This window comes from Struthio camelus, chromosome 7, assembly GCF_040807025.1.
Source record: "Struthio camelus isolate bStrCam1 chromosome 7, bStrCam1.hap1, whole genome shotgun sequence".
Classification (NCBI taxonomy): Eukaryota; Metazoa; Chordata; class Aves; order Struthioniformes; family Struthionidae; genus Struthio; species Struthio camelus.
In genome coordinates this window covers 24,504,122-24,525,201 of record NC_090948.1, presented here as the reverse complement: position 1 = coordinate 24,525,201, position 21,080 = coordinate 24,504,122, and the positions used below count along the sequence as shown (strand labels likewise).

The following is a 21,080-nucleotide window of genomic DNA, read 5'->3' as shown; positions in this document are numbered from 1 at the left end:
TCGAGATAAAACTGCATCTAATAGAGGTGGTAATTGAAAGTATAATTCCCACTGAGAAGTTGTATCTGCATGATGAAGTCGAGCCTCAGTAGGATTTCTGAATTGGAACTTTATATAAAAACTGTCTATATTCTGCAAAATGCTATTTTGTATATTATGTTAATCTTGCATAGTTGTAGGTATTACATTTTTGGAATTATTAAACCTTCTCTCATTTTTTGAGAAGTTCCTGTAAAATTTTAACTTTTTTAGATAGTTATCTTTTCTGAAGGTCAATTTTTATAGCAGTTTGATATAAATATATATATATATATATATACACATGTATGGATGTATGGATGTATTTTTTTTTTAAAGATAATTTAGCACAGATCCTCATTTTTTTCCCCTCTGGAGCTGATATCTCTGAATCTAGGACACTAGGGCTCCAAGTAGTCTTCAGTTAAAAAAACATTGAGGTTAGAAGCTAAAAGGGTCTATTTAAAATCCCCCCACAGCAGGAACTGGTCTTTTCATAGAGGAGATCTGGAAAGCTCTTTAAATTTCTTTGTAAAGTACCCTTGAGATAATATATTTACTTCATATAAACAAATCTAGAATCCTGGATTTGTATTAGTTGATGAGCAGTTACAAGCAAATAATAAGTTACTTTTTAGTCTGGTTAACCCACTCAGCAATTTTTTTATGGTTTTCAAACCAAGGGAACTGATAGTTGGAAGGAGGTTTTTATTTTTCTCTCTTTTAAAAAAGATGATGCAGTAGATAACCCTTTGCTGTTGCAACTGTTAAAACTGTTTATTTTGATTTTGTTACTGCAGGCAGAAAAATTGCTTTCTGCTCCTCAACATGTATTTTTCTTGATACAAAAGATAAGGGTCATTAAACTATTTGGTAGTAAATTCCTTGCAAGCGAAAGGAGCTGATTCTTCACATGTGTGAATAAACTGTTGTTGAGTCATCCTTCAGGACAATTGTTATTCATGCAACTACTGGACATTGTCACAGAAGAACAGTCTAGAGGGCTCTTAAAGGAGTACCCTTTCTGACCTGGGAAGTCCCCGAGCATCAAAGTATTGAAAGCTGGGAAAGTGTCTCGTGGAAACACTGCTACCTGCTTACCCTGCTTTTATGCCATCCTTAGCCATCAGGTGTTAGGCACTGTCAGAGCCAAGGTACTGCGGCTAGATGAACGTTTGGTATGACTCAGTATAGCTGTCTTAAATCAACTTTGTTCCAGCGATTTGAATGTGATAGCTTGCCGCAGCTGCAAGGATTAGTTATGGGAAGAATTTCTAAGAGTGCCCAGTGTGTTCTGCACTGCGTTGTGCCACTCTGCCCTTCAGTGTCTCTGCCTCAGGAGCAGACTCCTAGTTACTGTGTGTCAGAAGGTCCGTAATTCTCCTTTCTCCCATTAGCCGCATGTTTGTGTGGGGCTACTAGAGAGTCCGTCCTTTTCCATGCTCTGAGCTCCTGAACAAGTGAGAAAGGCTATGTCGTCATGCTTTTCATTAGGTCGGGTACCTTTCACACTAGCAACTGATTTTTAGTTGTCAATGGTCACATTCCTGCCAGTTACCTAGTTACAGGTATGACTGTGAGTTACCAAGATCATACAGTTTTGAAAAGGCATAGCATGATTCTAGAGTGCATTAAGCAACAGATTTTCAGCTCAATAGAGAAAGAATCACTTCCACAGCATAATACTTGTCCACTTCATTCAAGAAAAATGAGTTTAAGTTGGCTTGGGTTAGTGAGGCTCTAATAGTATGATTAAGGGAAATGGAGAATGTGCTTTGCTGTGAGAGATTTAAAACCGCTGGCTTATTAAGTCTAGCAAAACAAAGGAAAACGAGTCAAAGCAGTGATTCTTTATGGATATGCTGCAGGAATACATATCAAGAAAGGAGAATAACTTAGCAGATAACACAGGGATTGCATGAATTAGTCATGAATAAGTTAGGGCGGGAAATTATAAGGTGTTTAGCTGTCTGCGTGAAGTTTTGGAATAGTTGCCTAAATACTTTAGGGGGAGGAAAAGCTCAACTGAGAGTCTGATATATGTGTGAAAGATTGACAAAATAGGAAGATTCACAGAATCACAGAATGGTTTAGGTTGGAAGGGACCTCTGGAGATCTTCTAGTCCAACCTCCCTGCTCAAGCAGGGTCCTCTAGAGCATATTGCCCAGGAGACAGAAAATTCGTGGAGGCAGAAAATACAAGCCTTTTGATACAAGTTTATCTATCCACTATATTGACATATTTAAGGGGAGTTTGAAAAGGCATGTAGGTTGCACCATATTTGTATCATAATATTTTTATGCTTCAGTGCTTCTGCTAGGTGCCTGCAGGTGCCAGGAATGGAATAGCTTTCTCCCTTTGTGCCTGAATTTGAGCAGTCAAAGTGTTTTCGTATTTAAATAAGTTTTCCGTAAGATCTAGTTCAAGTGAAGATGAATTGAAATGAATTTTCCTAGTGTAGAAATACTAATACACAAGAGAATAACTCCTATCTAAAAGAACTGCTTGTAAGATAGGAGAGAAAGTTCTGCTATGTTCTAGTATTTGATTGTGAGGCAATGTGATTTTTAGTTGCTAGTTTTTCTGACCTTTAATTTCTATAATAGTGCACATCAAGAAAAAAAGTGCACATTTTTGAGACAAGATTACTGAACAACAGTTATGATGTGAGAAGTTCATTTACTGCAGTTACAGGTGACTACTTGTATCTTGTGTGCATGAAAATATTTACAATTAGATAGGCAATTAATTAAGATTTATTCTTTCCTACACAGTAACAGAAATGTTGGTGAATGTTCTGAGCATTTGCTCTGATGATGAGCTGATGACAGAGGGAGAAGATCAATTTGACGGTAGGGTTCACTTTTAGGTGTAAAAAGTTGGGGTTTTTTTTGCCCCCCCCCCTTTTTTTTTAAATGCTTGCAGTACAGTAGTTGATACTTGGACTGGTAATACTACCTGGGATTGGAAGAAAATTGTCTTCAGATTGTTTTTAGATAACTGACACTTTTTGGGGGTGGGAACTATATCTTCATGTTTGTGATTCAGAAGCAGTAATGGTATCATTTGCAAATGTTCATTTATGACCTCTATTTGAAGCTGAAACCTTTTTGTGAAAAATTTTCAATTTATCAAAGCTTTAAAAGCAGAAACGTACTGAACATACTTGGCAGAAGTATGTCTCGTACAAGTTTAATAAAGATCTGAATAGTACAGTAGTAATTTAGAGTTGTAATTTAGAGTTGTTTTATTATAAGCTCTTACATTTCTTGATGTAATGTTTTTTCTTCAGTGTGGAGTCAATATAGGTAAAAGTCAGGAATAGTACTTACGGTGAAGTACTTCTTAAAATATGAAATACAAGTTTAAATTTTGGTGTTTGAGTTTAAAGCATAAAAGTTGGAGGTCTGTTACATGTATATTTTATAATACATATTTATATAACAAAAAATAACATCTTTCTATCTTGTAAACTGTGATACAGTGAATTGTTAAGGAGGTGTTTTTAGCAGTGTGATGATTTAAGAAGTAACAATAAGATGGTGATTAACATGTATGTAGCATTAAGACAACGTATCAGAGGTTTTTTTGGTTTTTTGTTTTGTTTTTTACAGTAATACTTATTATAACATCTGAAAGGTTCTCAGACTTGCTTCATTTTATCTAATAATAGACGAGATTTCCTGGATTGTCCTGATAGGGGAGGAGGAGGAGGAGATGTTTACAGCAGACTTTGAGAAGCACTAAAGATCCCATTAAAAAGATCTTAGAGACATCACCCCATTTTTTAGTGTTTGACAATTACTATGTTAAAATTCAGTAACAGAATCACACTGTTACGCAGCTGTATATTTTAGATTGGAATGCATTGATTATGAGCCACCTGAACTTTACTGGCAGTTAGGTTGTTGCTAGGACTCGAAAAATTAGAGATAGAGCTTCAAATGTGACCCTGCACATAGTTGATTTGTGCCTGTCATGCAAATAATCCTACTGACCTGGGCAGAGAACGATTAAACTGAACATTAGCAGGATTGGGCTTTGTGTTTTTCTGAGATGATAGGCTTTAGACTGTCCAGCGTAAATGCACTCATCAGTTGATTGCATATGCCCTGTCTTTAGTACAGTAGTTGCACAGTTTCCTAATTTGAATTATTTTATTCTTCTGTCTCCTTTAACAATTTCTTTGCTTGATGTATATCTCTTAATACCACCTAGGTACTGTCTGTGCTTTATCTTTCTGTGTGAATGGATTTTTTTTTTTTAACTATTGACAAGCTTTCACTTGTTTATCATCAAATTTTAAAATTTGCTCAACAATTCCACTTTTTATCCAATGAATGCATTTTTAAGTGTTGCAGTTTTCCATTTTCTTTTTTCACGTTTCTTTTCCATTCATTCTTTATTACCACTGCCAAGTTAAATATCTTTATTTTGTCTCACTCACCTTTTTCTCCATCGTTCACTTCCTTTTTTTCTGGACTCTCCATCTGAAGAGCGACTCATATATGGCAATAAAAAAGGTACAGACCAGACAGCGTAGGAATGTTTTGAAATATGACTTCCAAGAACCTAATGGTACAAGTATTCGTGCAGAAAATACCTGCTTGTGGAGAGACATATGTAGTTTTTTATTTTATTGCCCATTTTAATGGGATGTTTATAATGGTTTGTATATTTTGTTATCAGAAGTCATATTCCAAGACATCTGTCTTTCTGAGCATGATTTTTTTCTCCTTTCTTCCATTCCTTTTTTGTAGAATTTCATTCTTTTACCTATTTCTAATATTTTATCTCTGGTCCTGCATGTCTAGGGAGCATTCAGTTGTCTGTCTTACTCTTCAATAATCTTATTGTGAGCGTTTTTTCAAGATTGTGCATGGAATGTGTTTATAGACTGTTCCAAAACCTGGTTTGTATAGTAGTTTTAGTTTCCTTAAACTGAGATGTCAAAAAGATACTTCCTTATTGTATATGCAATTTTGTAGATGGATTGATACAAAATTTATAAAGACATCTGCTAACTTAAAATCTTAGTCTATCACCTTTTTTTTTTTTTTTAATCCCAGGGTAGATATTTCCATGCAAAAAAATTCTTCTGACGTTACTTATCTAATAACCGGTTTGTCGTCTGTATAAATTTGTCACTTCAAGACAATATTTTTAATACTTGGAAATGCATTAGATTATAAGGGTATTTTTGAAGGTTATGTGAATTTTTTGGAGCATAATAACGTGAATGTTTCGGACTTTCTTGCACGGGCATTAGGAATGGGGAACAGGAGAGTTCTTTGCTCTCTCCTATAATTTAAGGTATAATCAAGACATTCTTCTGCAAGGAGATGCCACCTTACTGTGCCTTTTCTCTGGACTAACCAGAGATTTAGTGGCCACATGAGTACAGTGTTGCAGCCTGAGGTTATATACATTTGGCCTTTTGGCTTGCCTTGGCTGCATTGCTTCCAGAGGACTTGGACAGTGAAAGCTCATGTAAAAGTATGCTAAACCAGCCCTTTCTAGGACTTAAACCTTTTAAGGTGTAGTGACCTTCCAGAGCTGAGATCTGGGCGCTAGCACTGCCTGAAAGCTTCTCAACCTGCATATTACAGCGCTGCAGCCGTGCAGCCCTCAGAAGGCAGGTGTAAGTAGGAGGAAAATTCTCTGTGGCTTGCAGTGGAAGATTTATTGTCCCTTATTCAACTCTGGCCTCTTCAAAAACTCTGAAAGAGCCCCCTTCTCATTCCAGATCTTCTCCATGTTATTTCGATAGTATTCAAAAACAGAAAGTAAAAACCTTTAGAATTTTACAAATTAAATTTTAACTTAAAAAATACATTTTTCTGTAACAATTGATTTTTTTCAGCCTGTCCTATTAGAAATTTTTCCTGGGCCTTCTGTTTTTTTCACTTCTTTTTTTCTTCTTTTTTCTTTCTTTCTTTTTTTTTTCTTTTTCATTTCATTTAATGGGATTGGCAGATATTTGTCATATCCTGGGACTCTTTCATCATGTTCATACTCAGGTCATCTGTTCTTCCCTTTTCTCGTTGTCTCCACTACACATTTTTCTTTTGTGTTACTATATTTGCCCTAGTATGCCTTTTTTTTTTCTTTTTGTATTTTGTTTGCTTTGGTGTTCAGGACGGGAAGTCCTCCCACTATTGTTCAACAGAAGGCCTTGGATTCTTGCAGCCGCGTTCTCAAAGTGGTGACTGTTGTGCTAGGGTGTATCTACTCTCAAGGAGAAGCTAAATACTACAGAACAGGGAAGAAAAATGGCTTCTGCTTTTTTTTTGAATGGAAATAGCCGAATTATAGAAAATGCAGCTTTCTGTGATGCACTTCCATGATTCTCCTACATTCTTGCTAATTTGTTTGGCAACATTTTAATGAGCACTTTTCTCCTGCATTGAAGAACAATGAAATAAGGAAGATCTGGATGCCTGACAGAGCTGTCTGAGTTTGTTCACTCTCTTTTGGCTACTTGCGGTTGAATTCAGAGCATGACCGGGTTCCTCTTTCCCTGGTGTGATAAAACTCTCCCTCCCCAATGACTGAAGAGAGTTTTGTATTGAATTTATTTTTGATGTCTTCCTGTCTGCCTGTGCTGTTTTGGGGGAATTGGGATGTCAGCAAAGGAAAGGAGGATGGAGAGAAGGGTGACTTTTACTTCTCTGTCCACACTGAACGAAACCAAAATTAATGTTGGAGAAAGGAGCTTCTGTTTTTTAGAATGTAAAGGCAGGCAAAGGTAGCTCTCCTTCCAAATCTCAAGCCTCTTTGCTGAATGATATCTTCACTTCTGTCTATCACAAATGATATTTCTCTGCTTGGTGAAATAGGCAGTATTTATTCCAGATCTCTGATATTTTTAAATTCTGCAAATGATGCAAAGCTACAATGATACAGAACATGGAATTAGGTAGTAAGGGAGGTAACACTGCAAGTATTTAGTATTTTATTTTGGGTGTTTTGTGTGTGTGTGTGTGTTTTGGGGAGTTCACATAAAAACAAGGAAACAAACAGCTGTTTTCTTGGATAACTGTCTGAGCATTAGCACCAAACCTTGTTTTTTTGTGTCTTTAATATCTTTTTGGCTTCTATATTGAGCGATATACCTACAACTTGATATACACAGATGTCAGTGAAGAATTTCAAAGGTAAAATTTAGGCGAATGAAATATGATAGTTGCTCCACTGTAGTGACAGTGATTTAGGTGTTTGCTAGCCTTAGGGAATCATTGTGAACATCCTGAACTTTTTTGTGTCTGTTTTGTGGACACAAAGGTGGTGATGATTTTGATGGCATTCTGAAGCCTTAATTTTGTAGCTCTGTGGGCCCTGACGTGTTTGAGTACTGGCATTCTGTCAAGAGTACTGAACTTAAAACAGTTGTGTTGAATTTGTAGAACGGCGGGCCGGTGAATACTCATGAGCTTGAGACTCTCTCTTATTCCATTGAAAGTAGGTACAGCTGCAGCACGGAAAGAAATAATCAGAAACAAAATCCGTGCAATTGGCAAGATGGCAAGAGTCTTCTCTGTTCTCAGGTAATTATATGACGTTTGTATTCCAAAAACACCTCTTGTTATGTATATGAAGGAAGAAAATAACTGTTTCAGGATATTAGATGCCAAGCATTCTTCATGGAGGCCAGTGTGCATCAGAATCTTGTTTTGCATATTGAGACACCCCATTGATGTTGAAATTTTTGGATGAAGAGTATTTTTAAGTTATCTTTGAGACATGTTTCAGGAGGTATAGTACCTGATCTTTAACTTAGAAGTTATTTGCCCCGTCCTTTAACTACAGGTCTCTGAAAGGCAATATCAAAATAGAGAGAGTGAAATCAGACTTGTAAAGGAGAAGGTCAGGACTGTCTACAAAAATTTTTGTCGTGTCAGAAAGTTGAAGACTTTTTTTTTTGGTTAAGTTTTAAAAAATGCCATTTTCTTGTACCTGTCTAGATCTAGAGATGTCATACTTGTATTTCATCAAAAGGTATAATTTTCCACAGACCGTAGTTGTTCAAACAGGGATTTTTTTTTTTAAGTTGATATTTCCCAAAGCATAGACGTTTTGGAGCCAATTGTGATTTTTTTCTCTGGCACTGAGACATGTTGAATACCTCATGAGTCATTCAGTACCAAGTTTAAAGCCTACAAGCCTGCATGTGAATAACTGCTTACAGTTTGGCCCAGAATTCGTCTGTGTTTATAAGTCCTAGACAGTGGAAAGATGGGTATGGAATAGAATTATCTTCTCCATTTTAATAGTTTAAACTTGAATTTGCATTCAGTCTTGGTATGCATAAAGCACAGCAAAAACAGACTTCCCCCACTAATTTTATTGTAATGCTTAATTTTTTTTCCATGCACAGATATTTAAGTTGCTGTTGTTGGTTTTTCTTATACCAGGGAGGAGAGTGAAAGTGTGCTGACACTCAAGGGTTTGACTCCCACTGGAATGTTACCTAGTGGAGTGTTGGCTGGAGGACGACAGACCCTGCAAAGTGGTAATGATGTTATGCAACTTGCTGTGCCTCAGATGGACTGGGGCACATCTCACTCTTTCGCTAACACTACACATAATGCATGCAGGGAATTTCTTATGCTTTTCAGTTCTTGTCTTAGCGGCTGATATAAGCATAGTGTTATGTGTTAATCAGGCAATGTGAAATGGATACTTAACCAGGGTATAAAACTAAAAGCAAATGAGTTCAGTAGCGTCAGGCCACATTTTTCAGACTTTGAGCTTCCTTAGTTTAGAAATTTTCAGGTGGTGTGGATGCCTCAGGTAGAGTGACCTTATAGATCTGATAATGGAATCTTAAGTTATTTGATCATTACAGATACAAATTTGCAATGTAATTTTGCATCCTTACTTGTCAGCCTTTCATTAAAATAGTTTTATTACAGATGTGTTAGTATTTTAATTGATAATGTCAAATACTTTTTGAAGTTAGTATTAACAAACAGCTACAGGCTGCAGAGTTCCGTATTACACTCCATTGGTAGATCGAAAAGTGCTACGTTTTGTACCCTGGTAATTAATGCCAAAGTTTGTTCTCTATGTTGTTTGTCAAATGTTCTATGTATAATTGACCTCCCTGAATTGTCCTTGTAACATGCTGTTTCCTTCCTCTGCAGATGTAGCTGCTTTCTTAGATCTGTCTGTCTCTCTCTAGGTATAGATGTATGTCTGTATAAGTGTTAAAATTAAACCACTATCCCAGACACTTGTCTGTCTCTTGATGTAGAAGCAATGTTGTAGCACCTTGTTTTTGAGGTTTGCTGCATTTGCTGCTGCACATTGTCCGTGCATTTTGAACAATAATGTACTTGAAAAATATTCAGTAATTGTTATAAAATCAGTTGAGAATAAAGGGATTGAATTTAAAACTTGTAAATAAATCAAAATAAAAGGGTGTTACTAAGTGTGCCTATATTTTTGCATGAAAATAAAAGAACTCTATACAAAATATACCTGTAATCTGGCTCATTGAATATTTTGTAAAAGTTTTTTTTTTTATTTTGTTGAATCATTGGATCCTTTTTTGCAGAAGACCCATAAATGATTAACTAGGCTTAGGGAGAATATTATGAGCTTGTACCAAACATATTAAAAGGATGAAGTCCAGGTTTGTGTGAACAGTGGTGAATAACTAAATTATACTAATTTGAAACTGGACTTCATATCACTCTGCAGCACTCTTTAACATAAGTTATTCAAGACTTTTTATTTGCCATTCTCAGGCTTTAATGGAAAGTAAAACGCTGTAATCTGACCACTGAATTTTATAACTGTTGACAGATTGTGATGTATTGATTAACTGAATACTATTTTTCACACAATCTGTTTCCCAAGAGTAGCTGCTTTTCTCATTTAGTGATTTAAACTGTTTATTTGAAATTTTTAAATCTTCTGTATAGGATTTTTAAAAACCTTTCACTACATTTTCTATTAAACTGTCAAAGCTGTTAATTAATGGCTTTGAAATATGAATGTCACATTTTAAGTCATTTTTCAGTGGACATATAATGTCTACAAGTAAGTTTATATGTCCAGTGTATGTATGTGATTGTTTTGTGAATGTCTATAACAAGAAATGGTGTATGTTTCTTAATCCATCCAACTATTCCAAAAGCATATGTTTTAGTTTTAATTTTCATTGTTTAATAAGATACTCTATTATGCTAAAAAAAAAAAAAAAAGTTTGTAATCCTCTCATTCATTTAACGAGATTTTATCCATGTTGCGTTACAAATATTAGAGAGGATCAAACTGACTAGAAATTTTTTTAACATAACACATACGACATTCTACTGTTATTGAAGATGTGGGACATTTAGAAAGTATGGAAAATGCTTTTTGGATTTTTGTGTTTTGGTTTTTTTCTTCACTAGAATTTTTGATGGCAATATTCCTTGATGCATTACATTAATATATCTCATTTGTTTTAGCCATGTTAATTGTTCAGAATAATTCATGCAAATGTTAGTTCTCCTTAAATTGCAGCAACTTCTTTCTTACTGATGAAAAATTTACTATCTCTGTCTTCAAAAAAATAAGTTTTTCCAATGATTATGCTATGCTCAATTGCAAAGGTAGAAATAAAACAAAAATAAAATAAAACTTCACTAGCTGATACTTTTCTAAACCACCACAATATCAGTGAACTCCTGTTCTTGGTAAAAACAGGGTCACTGATCGTATAGTAGGGTTTCTTATTAAAAATATTTAATTATTTTTGAAGTATATGGTAGTGTGTTGATCAATATGTTATTAATAATTTAAACTAGTCTAGATTTGAGAAGATAAAATAACAGTATTGATTGATGTAGCATTCTTGCTTTTCTAGTTGTTTTATTCACTTGAAATTCATAACATTCACAAGTATATCATGGTTTTTCCAAGTATTAGAGTGTTTGTTTTTCAGTGCTCTGTTGGGAAATGATCTCTTTGTACTGTGAAAGCTATAAGAAATGGAGAGTATATCTACGTTTTGCTAGAGAGCGGGGCTGAAAATTTATCAGTGAAAAGATATATGTAGGCATAAATGCGAAAATTGCATTTTCTTACGTGTATAATGGTGACTTACAGTTGCTTTGACTCTAAATTTAGGAAGTGTACTGTGGACCCAGTTTCACATTTTTGAACAGTAAAAATCAGAATTGCAAAGGAATTTTATTCGGAGATATCACTAAAGGAGTACAATTAATGCTTAATTCTTAGTGTCAATAATATATTTTGTGCTAGCTCTTAGCAAATACCGCTACCCTTCCAAGAATTTGTTCAGCCAAACCTCGTCTATATTATGAGGTACTGGCCGTTCTCATAGAAGGACCATGGATGCCTTGTTGGCACTGTCATAATTTAGAGCAGGGTACCAAAAGCATTAGTCAGTCAAATACAGCTACTTCATGGGAAATGATTGAATGGATTCCCACTGCAAAACAGGTGTCCGAGAGTAAAATAGAAATTCCAACTCTAGTGAAAGGCTTAAACAAAGACAAATAGATTTAAAACATTTTTTAAATAATGGAAAACTATATCCTATGGAAGAAGTCAGCTTATGAGTTGTTCAAGAAATATATAGAAATATTTCTGAAAAAGGAATCAAAGGTTATTTCTAGGTAGCTTTAGTGTGCTAGGATAAAACTAGACTTGCAGTCATGGCCTTTATATGTTTCTAATTTTTTTTTTAATGTGGATTTATGGCTTTCATTAATATGTTACTGGCATAAAAACAGCTAAAATATTGAAGACTGTACTAAGTACTGTTCTTTAAAGAAAAATTTCCTAGTGACTTATTCCTAGTGACTTATTCCATGGAATGAAACTGTCAACATTTGTTTAACAAGCCTAAATCCTGATTGAGCTACATACTAAATGCAAACCCAAATTTAAAATTGTAGTAAGTGCTTCCATGGAAGTCAGATGAACTAGCCAACTACTTTCTGTTGGCGCCTTTAATTGCTGCCCTTGCTATTAGTCAGAAGAGTAGTAAGATAGATTTTTGGGTTTTATTTTTTATATTGGCCAGGATTTTGCATCCGATCTGTTTGAGGAGGGCAAAGCCACGGAGTCATTTCCTTGGAACATTCTTGTTTAAAATGTGCTGCGAACATGAGAATCTTCTGAGCAAAGACTTCAGGAATCTTAGTTTTATTAATTCAGGATAGTGTTTACTCTAGGTTTATCAGGGTTTACAAAGGATAGAATTTTAATTTAGAGGTACCTACCAAAAAACCCAACAACATTATTTTCCAAAAACACTTTACAGTGTTTTTTCTTCTTTTTAATGCTTGTATTTTCCAGTCAGTTTGTTCTTTCATTGCAAGTTGAAAATTACCTTCTTCTTAACTGCAGTCTATATTGCAAGATCTTTCAGGAACAACAGTAGCGCAAGTAGAATGAATCGGGTGTGAATTCTAAAATTTGTGTTTATGACAAGGCTACATAATTTACAGAGATAAATCCGTATTCGTGATCTTCTCAAGAAACGATTGAAAACAAAGACCCCACACGTAACAGGAAATGGTGGAAAGAGGTGTTTTTAATGTAGTTTTGTATTTACGTGGCAAATTGGTTATGATAATTTACAGTATGAAAGTATGTATTTGGCCTTTTAAAATAGATCTAAAACTAATTTATTTTTACAATTTGAGAAAGGCTTTTTTCCCTTAATGTATTCATTCATTCAGGCAGCTTTTTGCTTGAATGTTGGGCTTGCCCTTGTCTCTTTAGAGTTAGATGCAGGAAAGTTCTTTTTTGTAACTCGGACCATGCGGTTTGTGAAAGTTAAAATACTGCATTAGGCATTTGTATTTTTACTGGGAATTAATGCAGTTATCTCTTTTTTAAGACTATCTGAGCAGGAATGATAGTTATGTGTAACAGTGAGGTTAAGTTTCTGTTTTATGTTTGAAAGGAAATGAGAAGTAATAAAGTTAATTCGCTTTGAGGAATTCTGTTCTGATCTAATCCCAAGTTTCTTACGTAACTAGTTTCCCCATCATTCACTTTATTACTCCTTTATGCTTTTGGTTGTTAACAATAGGTATCAAGCATCAAACAAGTAGGCTTAGCACTATGTATAGTATCTTCTGATAATAAATTATGGGATTAGAGGTATGGCAGACGATAGAGGAGGTAAAAAGTTGTTGCTATAACTGAAATTAACTGCAGTTTAAGTCTTAGTTGCACGTGGCTTATTTAGCAAGTCTGCACTAATAAAAGATTATTTTGGTAGTCTAAAACCTTACATTAAAGCTTTGCTTTTTGAGTTAACACAATTGAAAAATCTTATACCTAAGAAGTTACAGCTTTTGTCATGGTTACTTAATTGAGAAAATAAGTACTAAGCTAGATTTTTCTTCACATTCACATGAATTCATCCACCAAGGGTATGTTAGACTCCGACCTCTTCCTGCTGTAGACTTTGTCGTTGATCCACCTAAACACTTGATCTCACAAGGCTTTGTAAACATGACTTCTAGATTTGTCCTTTATGGTTTAAATTTCACAAGTTCAGTTTATCAGAGGTACTTGTTTTAGCTTAAAATGCAATGAGAAATTGAAGGACTAGTTTAACTTCAGAGAGAAAATATAAATAGAGATAGCGTTATTTGTGTAGCATCCTTATTGGTAGTTTAATGAAGCTCACGAATGCATTTTGATTCATCAGAGATACTAATTTCAAATAGTTCCTTTTTTTTTTTTTTTAAACCATACCACAACTTTAACATTAGTTCAAATTTTATGTCGCTGTCGTAAAAAAAAAAAAAAAAACCTTCTAGAAATGTATAGTTGAGTAAATGAAGTACCAGTTAATTAGTGTTGCTCTGGATAAACTTGTAGCTGATAAATTGTATTAATTAAAATATAGGAGAAGTTTCACGTAACCATAATAAAACAAAACCCAAAAATCTTAATTATAATTTAAAATAATTGTAATTTAAAATAATTGTAATCTAATCTGGCGTAGCATACTATATTAAATTGATCATTGCCTTTTCTGCTATGCGATATTACACTCTTCATCTTTCTCATTCATTTTGCATGCATCTGCTCACTTCTGTACAGCCACTGTAGAGGCAATTGAGGCTGAAAAAGGTATGATCAGAGTCTTTGCCGTTGGCAGAGATCTGTGGTGTCTGGGAGGGAATTCAAAAGTACTCTGTGTGGGTTTGTTTTACTTTCAACTTGCACAAGCAGAGATGAATCAACTATATTGATTCATCCCTTTTACATGTAACATTCATTTCTAGCTTTAGGATGGTGATTACCTGTATTAATATTTTAAGGAGATTGTTTTTTTTTCCGTTTTTTTCTTTTTCTTTTTTTTTTCAATACAAAATATGCAGTAGGTTTCTGTTTTTATTTGTATAATAGCATGTTGTGATATGTGGTGTTGTCTTGAAGTCCTTAAAAATGGTAGTATTTAATTTTTTTTCTGCATTCAACTGCAGGTGTTTGGTGGTTTTTTTTTTTTTTTTCCTTTTTGGGGGAACACACAGGGAAGGAGGGTTGTTTATGCATGCCTCTTCTCATAAAATTTATTTTTAATGGCTTCAAACATAGTTTTTTTAAACTTTCCATAAGACATCGGGCAGTGCAAGATGTATAAGTACAATGTTTGCTTTTCCTGTAGTTTTTGAACATAATTTGATGACTAAATTTGCTTCCAGTATATATGCCAACCTGCCAGTAAGAGGCGTATTAAATTCTATAGATCATCAGTGCTGCTGTGCTAAAAAAGTTGCTGTATATACATCTTTTGTTACTAGTGTTGTCTAGAATGCCATCAAATGATTTGGTATTCAGAGTATTGAACTTCAGGTTGTTGGTGAAATTTTTTCACAGATATTTTAATTTCCTGTTACTCAGTATTAAATGAAGTGAATGACAAACAGCATAGCAATTGAGAGAGCTACCTCAGTGTGTTTCCAGATTTGGTTGCAAAGCACTATTTAATGACTGTATTATTTGCTTTTTTTAATTAAGGAAGTCAGATCTCCAAAAGTATACCAAGGGCCATATTCTGTTCTCACACACATGTGCAAGAGGTTCCGTTGTAGTAAGTGGAAAGCTGTCTTAAATCTCCAAAGTTATTTTGTCCCAAAGACTTCAATCTTACAATGTGGTCAACCATTTTCAGGTCTAAATTCAGTTACAGACCTCATGCGTTAAAATAATACCTGTTTTCTATTCTTTAAATACATATGTATTTAAATGATACCATTTTTAAACGCAGTGCTAACCCAGTGACTGTGGTTGTGTCCATTTCAACCATCCACATGATTAGCACAGGCTGTGAACCATAGCCTGCAGTTTTGCCTGCATGAAAACTGCAGGTTCAGACCGTCAATGTGTATGCAGGATGTACCTCTATTGCTATTTTTGTAAGACTTTGCTGCTTTGCCTCCACTGCACTTGCTGTGCTGCTTAGATCTTACTGACATTCCACTGAGGACCACGGGGATGTTATGATCAGCCCGATGCACTCAGCAGCAAAAGCAATTGGAGTTTATAGCTGGCCACACCAGGGACATGCAGAAGCAATCAAGTGGGTTTAAGCCCCTTGATTCCTCCTTGCAGAATATTTGCCATACTCTGTCCTTTTTGTCATAAGTTGAAATCTGATTGCCACTGACCATTTCAGGAAAGCAGATTAGATAAGCTTTTACTAATACAGATACAGAGCCATAAGTTTCTTTGGCTGGTTTCTTATCTCTTTTTAAAAATCATTTATTAGAAAAAGTATATGCTTTCATCTTATTTTTCCATTACTGACATATCAAATTTGCATTTTGTTAAGCAATACGAGGATTCTCTCCGCAACATAAAATCTGCAGTTTTGAAGAGGCAAAAGGTTTGGATAGGATCAATGAGAGAATGCCACCAAGAAAAGATGCTCTTCAACAAGATGGTATTAATACTATAAACACAACAAATGCCAATGGAAACAATGGAACTGGCAACAACAATGCACAGTGACCATGTCAACTTCTAGTTTACTCACTTATGTCTTGCCTGAGAATTCCTCGATTACTGCTTTTTGATGTGACAACAGATGAAATAGCCAGGGGGATCAGTCATAGTGACTACTTAACGTGAGGTGGAAAACCATCTAACCTGACCCCACTGAAGAGAAACCATCCTGCTTTTGAGACAACAGCCCCTCTCTTTACGTGGTGACCTGACCTGCTGGGAGCGTCCTTCATGTATTTACAGAAAATCCATCACTGGCTGCTGAATCTTGAGATCTGGGGAAACACTTGGGCTGTTATCACTAAAGCACATCTAGACTAGCATCTTATGCTTATCGTTGTCAACACTTTTAAGTTTACAAATGGGATTTTTTTAGTAGCGGTAGTTTATTTGTTTTTGTTTTTTTTTTATCAGACTTTCAAATACAACCCTAAGAGCTAACTATTTATTAATGGACATTGGTTTCATGAAATGTCTTTAAAAACGATAGATTAGAATGGTCTTAAAATATCTGAGGCTGCAAAAACTGTATTTTAAATAGAAAAAAAAGCCAAAAAAAAACTCAGTTGGTCATTCTGTAAAGTGCTGACCTCAGGATTACTCCTTAGATGTTGCTAATTCTATATTGTATTCACTGTATTTTTTAGTTACGGCTTATCAGAAGATTTCTATGTAGGAATGTTTATTACTTGAACACAGATTTAAAAAAAAAATATTTAATTTAGAAACTTTTTGCCCAGCTTTTTCAAGACTCCTCCCAACCTTGAATTTTAAAAAAGAATATTATATATACTAATTTTAAAAGTAAGCAAAATATGGAAATGTTAATTTTAAGGTACTTTTAATTGAACTTTGTACATTATGTTTAAGTAAATTTTGATTCATATCAAAGTCTGTAAAGCTTGGCATTGTATTTTGTGTATGCATGTTTTCATTTTGCAAATATTTAATATATAGACCTATGATGTACATCTATAGGTTACGCAGATGTTATGGGTACTTTAGTTTATTGTGAGTATTGCAGTTGCATAAATAGCTAATAACCACTGGCCTGAATAGCTGCAAGCTTTTTATTATTTTTAAACCTGTAAAGGAAACTGAAACTGTATTGGACTTACTTTCTGTTTAGGCAAAGCAGCGCGTAAGCACTTGCTCTGTTAAACTGCTAAGGCATTAGTGAAAGTGTAAACTTGAGACTGCATGTATTTTGGTATCTACAGGACTGCTTGGTTAAAATAAAAATTGAAGCCCTGTGCTGATTTGTTCACAAATAATGGACTGTACTGATTGCCACTGTACTTTGTTATATATTTTGGCATTTGCTACGTGTCCTTCTCATCCCCTGGAACACAACTTGAAACTTAAGTCACTAGAGTTCATCTCCCTTTTTGGTTTGCCATAAAGTACAATCTGTACATACCCCTGTCTAAGTTGGAAATTTTATGCATGTTCTGAAATATTCAAGTATTTTATAAACAGTAGCACACAATAAATTTTGTGCATGGGCTGCGGCTCCTATCATTGCGTATTGGTTTTATTTGGAATACTTAGGTCTACTCTGACCTAGAAAATTAGTTAGAAATACTCTTCAAAATTTAAGCTATCAAAAAGGTAGTCTGAAAAGTCAGATGTAGCCTGCAGAGAATTATTAGTTTAATGTAAATGATATTCAATTAAGTTTGCTTTTCTTTTTTGCTTTTGAGTTCTTTCTCATGAATGAAACACGTAAGCATTGTGTGTCTGCTAAATTGGACATCCATTGTTGGTTTGAACAAACCTGGAAGGGCAGCGTCAGCTGATTCTACAGAAGGGCTGTTAACTGTAGCTGTGTTTTGTGTGTTGGTTTGAAATGAACGTTCAAGATACCAGCGAAAGGTGTTTAGGTTGCTTTTGGGGTTGGGGGTGACTGTTTTGATAGTCAGCATGGATATTATTTGCTTTAGTCTTTCTGGTATATTCTCTCTAAAGATAAATACGAACTGCTAATGAACAGGATAAGAAATGAAGATAAAATAGGATGAAAATTGTAAGTGACACTATTGCTAATTGAGTTGTTTTAATATTTGATTTTACTTTATTGTAGACGCATTCTAATTGAAAACAATATTCTCAAAGTCTGAGTGCAGAAGACCAACTTATACAAGGGTAAGTGCTGGTCGTTTTTTTTTTGTTTGTTTGTTTTTTAAGAAGCACCCTTATACTAGTAAGCCATACAGTCTTTGTATGATGTTGTGTTAGAGCAGAATTCAACACCTGTTACCTCAGGACAACTAAAGATTTACATGATGAAGAGTTTGATGGTACCTTTCTGCTTGGCAGTGCTAATGGAAAATGTCTCAACCGTCCCAAGACAGTATTTTTCATGATTTGATACGCTTAGTTTTGATTAGTATTCTGACTATCTGGAATTGTGTATGTGGAGAAAATACAGAATCTTTGTCTAGAACGACATCCTCTGTGGAGAGAACGGGTTCGGATACGTTGGTCTGTAGGCGCTCTGCTGCAACGGTGCTGGCTTCCTTTAGGATCCTCTTGCAGTATCTGTTGTCTGTTGCAGTTTTTGCCAGGTGTGAAGGGAGATGTGCAGTTTAGGAAAATTTCTTGGGCAGTTGTTGTCAGCCTGTTCAGTCTTCACATGCTGCATCTCTCCTGTTGCCCTTCCAGCAAGTGGTCCTTTAGGTAACAGGATTATGTCTGTGGGGCTTCTCTGTTTCAGAAGTGAACATTCATTTTTTTGCTACTGTGTTTCTGAAAGGTGGAGTCTGGAACTGTATCTAATTCTTGCATGGTTGAAAGAGAAAAGATTATATCCTCCCTCCCAGAAAACAGTAAGTAGTCTTGCATTGTTTGCTTTATGCTGTCAGTGTTTTAGGGAAAGAAAAAAGGTCCGTGTGCCATTACTCTGTTCTTGGTTTTGGGGGGGGGGGGGGGGGGGAGCTGCACGATCTTGGAGCTCTGTCAGCTTTTGTGTCCTTTGGCTATGAGAGAAACCGTGGTTCCTGGTTTGAGTTGGAGCAGTGAAGGCTTTTCTGCCTCGCACTGGGCTCACTGGACCCTTTGTGAAGGAATATGCTACGTCTTTCCCTGAACTCCTACGTTAAAACATTATCTGTACTGCAGTGGCAGAGAGAGGCAGTATCCGAGTGAGGCTTTCCTAGCCATTCAGAGAAGTGTAAATGCACTTCAGTGAAACTGAGAAGCTGGCCCAAACCTACAGAATGTGTTCCAGTAACAAGCTGGGTTTTTCCCTTTCCTTTTAAAGCAGGGCTTTGTGCTGGTGAGAAACTTGCTGCCATCTGGTGAGCCAAACAGGGAAAACCAGCCTAGTTCATTCAGCCTACACTCGCTTAAACACGCCACCTCTCCAGCTAAAATAATTTAGTGTCGAGCAGCAGCTTTCCTTTCAAAGCTTATGAAATGCCAAATTGTGAAATGGACAAATTGCCATAGTCTGTGGATTCAATTGTGAAGAAGGGGCTCGGCCTCTTCAGCAAAATGACAGTCAGTCAGGAGTGAGGCTGTTTTTCTCCTAGAGACAGGGCCCTTCTAGTTCTAGGCTGAAGAATTTTTAAGAGGAATAATCTCTTTAATGGCTTTCTTTGTTCTTAGCTTTAATCTTGGCCCACCATTATGTTAGTTACATGTAAAAGGATTTTTTTTTCCCCCCCAGAGGCAGGATACAGAGTTTTTGTTTGTTTTTGCTATCATTTCATTTTCAAGCATTCAATTGTTATTGCCCATTTGAGAATTCTGTTCCTAGTATGTAAGCAAACCGTAATGCCATTCAGCATCTGTTTTATGGCAAAACAGTAGGAAATGGAACCCGAGTTGTCTGTTCGTTTTCTTGTAGTAGTAGGATGCATGAGCCAGACTTCAGCATTCTGCTTTGAATGACAGATGAATTAGTGGGGATATTTTTAGTCACATACATATGAAAAGATGTAGATGATATACTAATATGCTTTCATTATTAAATACTAAAGTTTTGGGTGGTTGTTTTTTTTTTTTTTTAAACTTGCAAAGAAGCTTGCTCAAGATCAAAGAAACAAGTAACAAAAACTTGAGAGAATCTTGGTCAGGCTTGGAAAAGTATTGAGAGCTATATGTGTATCCACTACTTACTTACACCATCTCAGTGCTGATCAAAGTAACACAGAGGAGTGGAATTTTTTTTTTTTTTTAAGTCTACTAAAACGTACTACTATCTTTTGTTCCAATTTGGACTATTTAGTTTTAATCTGACCAAGGAAACTTAAAATGAAAGGTATATCTAAGGTTTACATCAGAAAACGTTTGTAGTCTAATGTCAGATTTCAGTTGCAGAACATTAATATAAACGAAATACTTAGGCCTTTTTGGTATGGTAAATTTGATATTGTTTTGCAGAAAACTTTTTTGGTCATGTAATTGTGAAAGGTTTGCCTCATTAAAGTAACTCTTATCAGCCCTAGCTGCTTTTGTTTGAGGGTTAACAGACATGGCATTTTACTGTTTGTGTGAAGGTGTCTTATCATATTACCCTTAGTTAAAGCTTTGCTTAGAGATGTTAGGAAACACCTTGCAAGCTGCTGGACTTCAAGCACCCAATAAATTTATGGCTGGAAGTCAGATTCAGTTTGGCTTTTTATAAAACAATGTACTACTCAAAAGCTGTTCTTTCAATTTAAATCCTATGAAATAATCCACATACATAGTCATTTCAATTGTCTGTGTCACTGTCACCTTCTCTTTGGATTTAAACACATTCCAGTAATGTTAGTATTTACCTGGTGGTTTTTTTTTTTTTTTAATTATTCAGTCATTTGCTGTATAACCCTGTCCTTTACAAGGAGATAGCTCAAAGTAGATCTGAGACGATTTCTCCTTCCTATTGCTTCCTTAAGCATAATAGTAACTAACTGCTGAATGAGAAAGTAGGTAAGGGGGATACAATCCAGTTCTGACAACCTGTCTGTGTGATGTGATTTAAACGGGGCACTTTCACGTTCTTCAGCATTACAAGAAGAAGGTATTAAAGAAGGTTTTTGTTAGAGCACCTGGCTGGGTTTTTGTAAAATACTTTATTTAC

At 35.4% G+C, this 21,080-nt stretch overlaps 1 protein-coding gene across 5 annotated transcripts in view; it reads left to right on the top strand.

Moving 5' to 3' along the window:
• The window catches only part of PPP3CB (protein phosphatase 3 catalytic subunit beta), a 48,263-nt gene extending 30,733 nt beyond the window's left edge, over positions 1 to 17,530 (top strand). For 2 of the 5 annotated variants that reach the window (XM_068950368.1, XM_009671255.2), the window contains exons 10-14: positions 2,794 to 2,871; positions 7,482 to 7,566; positions 8,434 to 8,531; positions 14,105 to 14,134; positions 15,840 to 17,530. In XM_068950368.1, coding sequence (XP_068806469.1) covers positions 2,794 to 2,871; positions 7,482 to 7,566; positions 8,434 to 8,531; positions 14,105 to 14,134; positions 15,840 to 16,018 — 470 coding nt within the window. In that variant the 3' untranslated portion in view covers positions 16,019 to 17,530. The remainder of the gene's footprint in view (positions 1 to 2,793; positions 2,872 to 7,481; positions 7,567 to 8,433; positions 8,532 to 14,104; positions 14,135 to 15,839) is intronic. The other 3 variants (XM_068950369.1, XM_068950371.1, XM_068950370.1) reach the window with 3 other exon arrangements.
• The last annotated feature ends 3,550 nt before the right edge of the window (positions 17,531 to 21,080 follow it).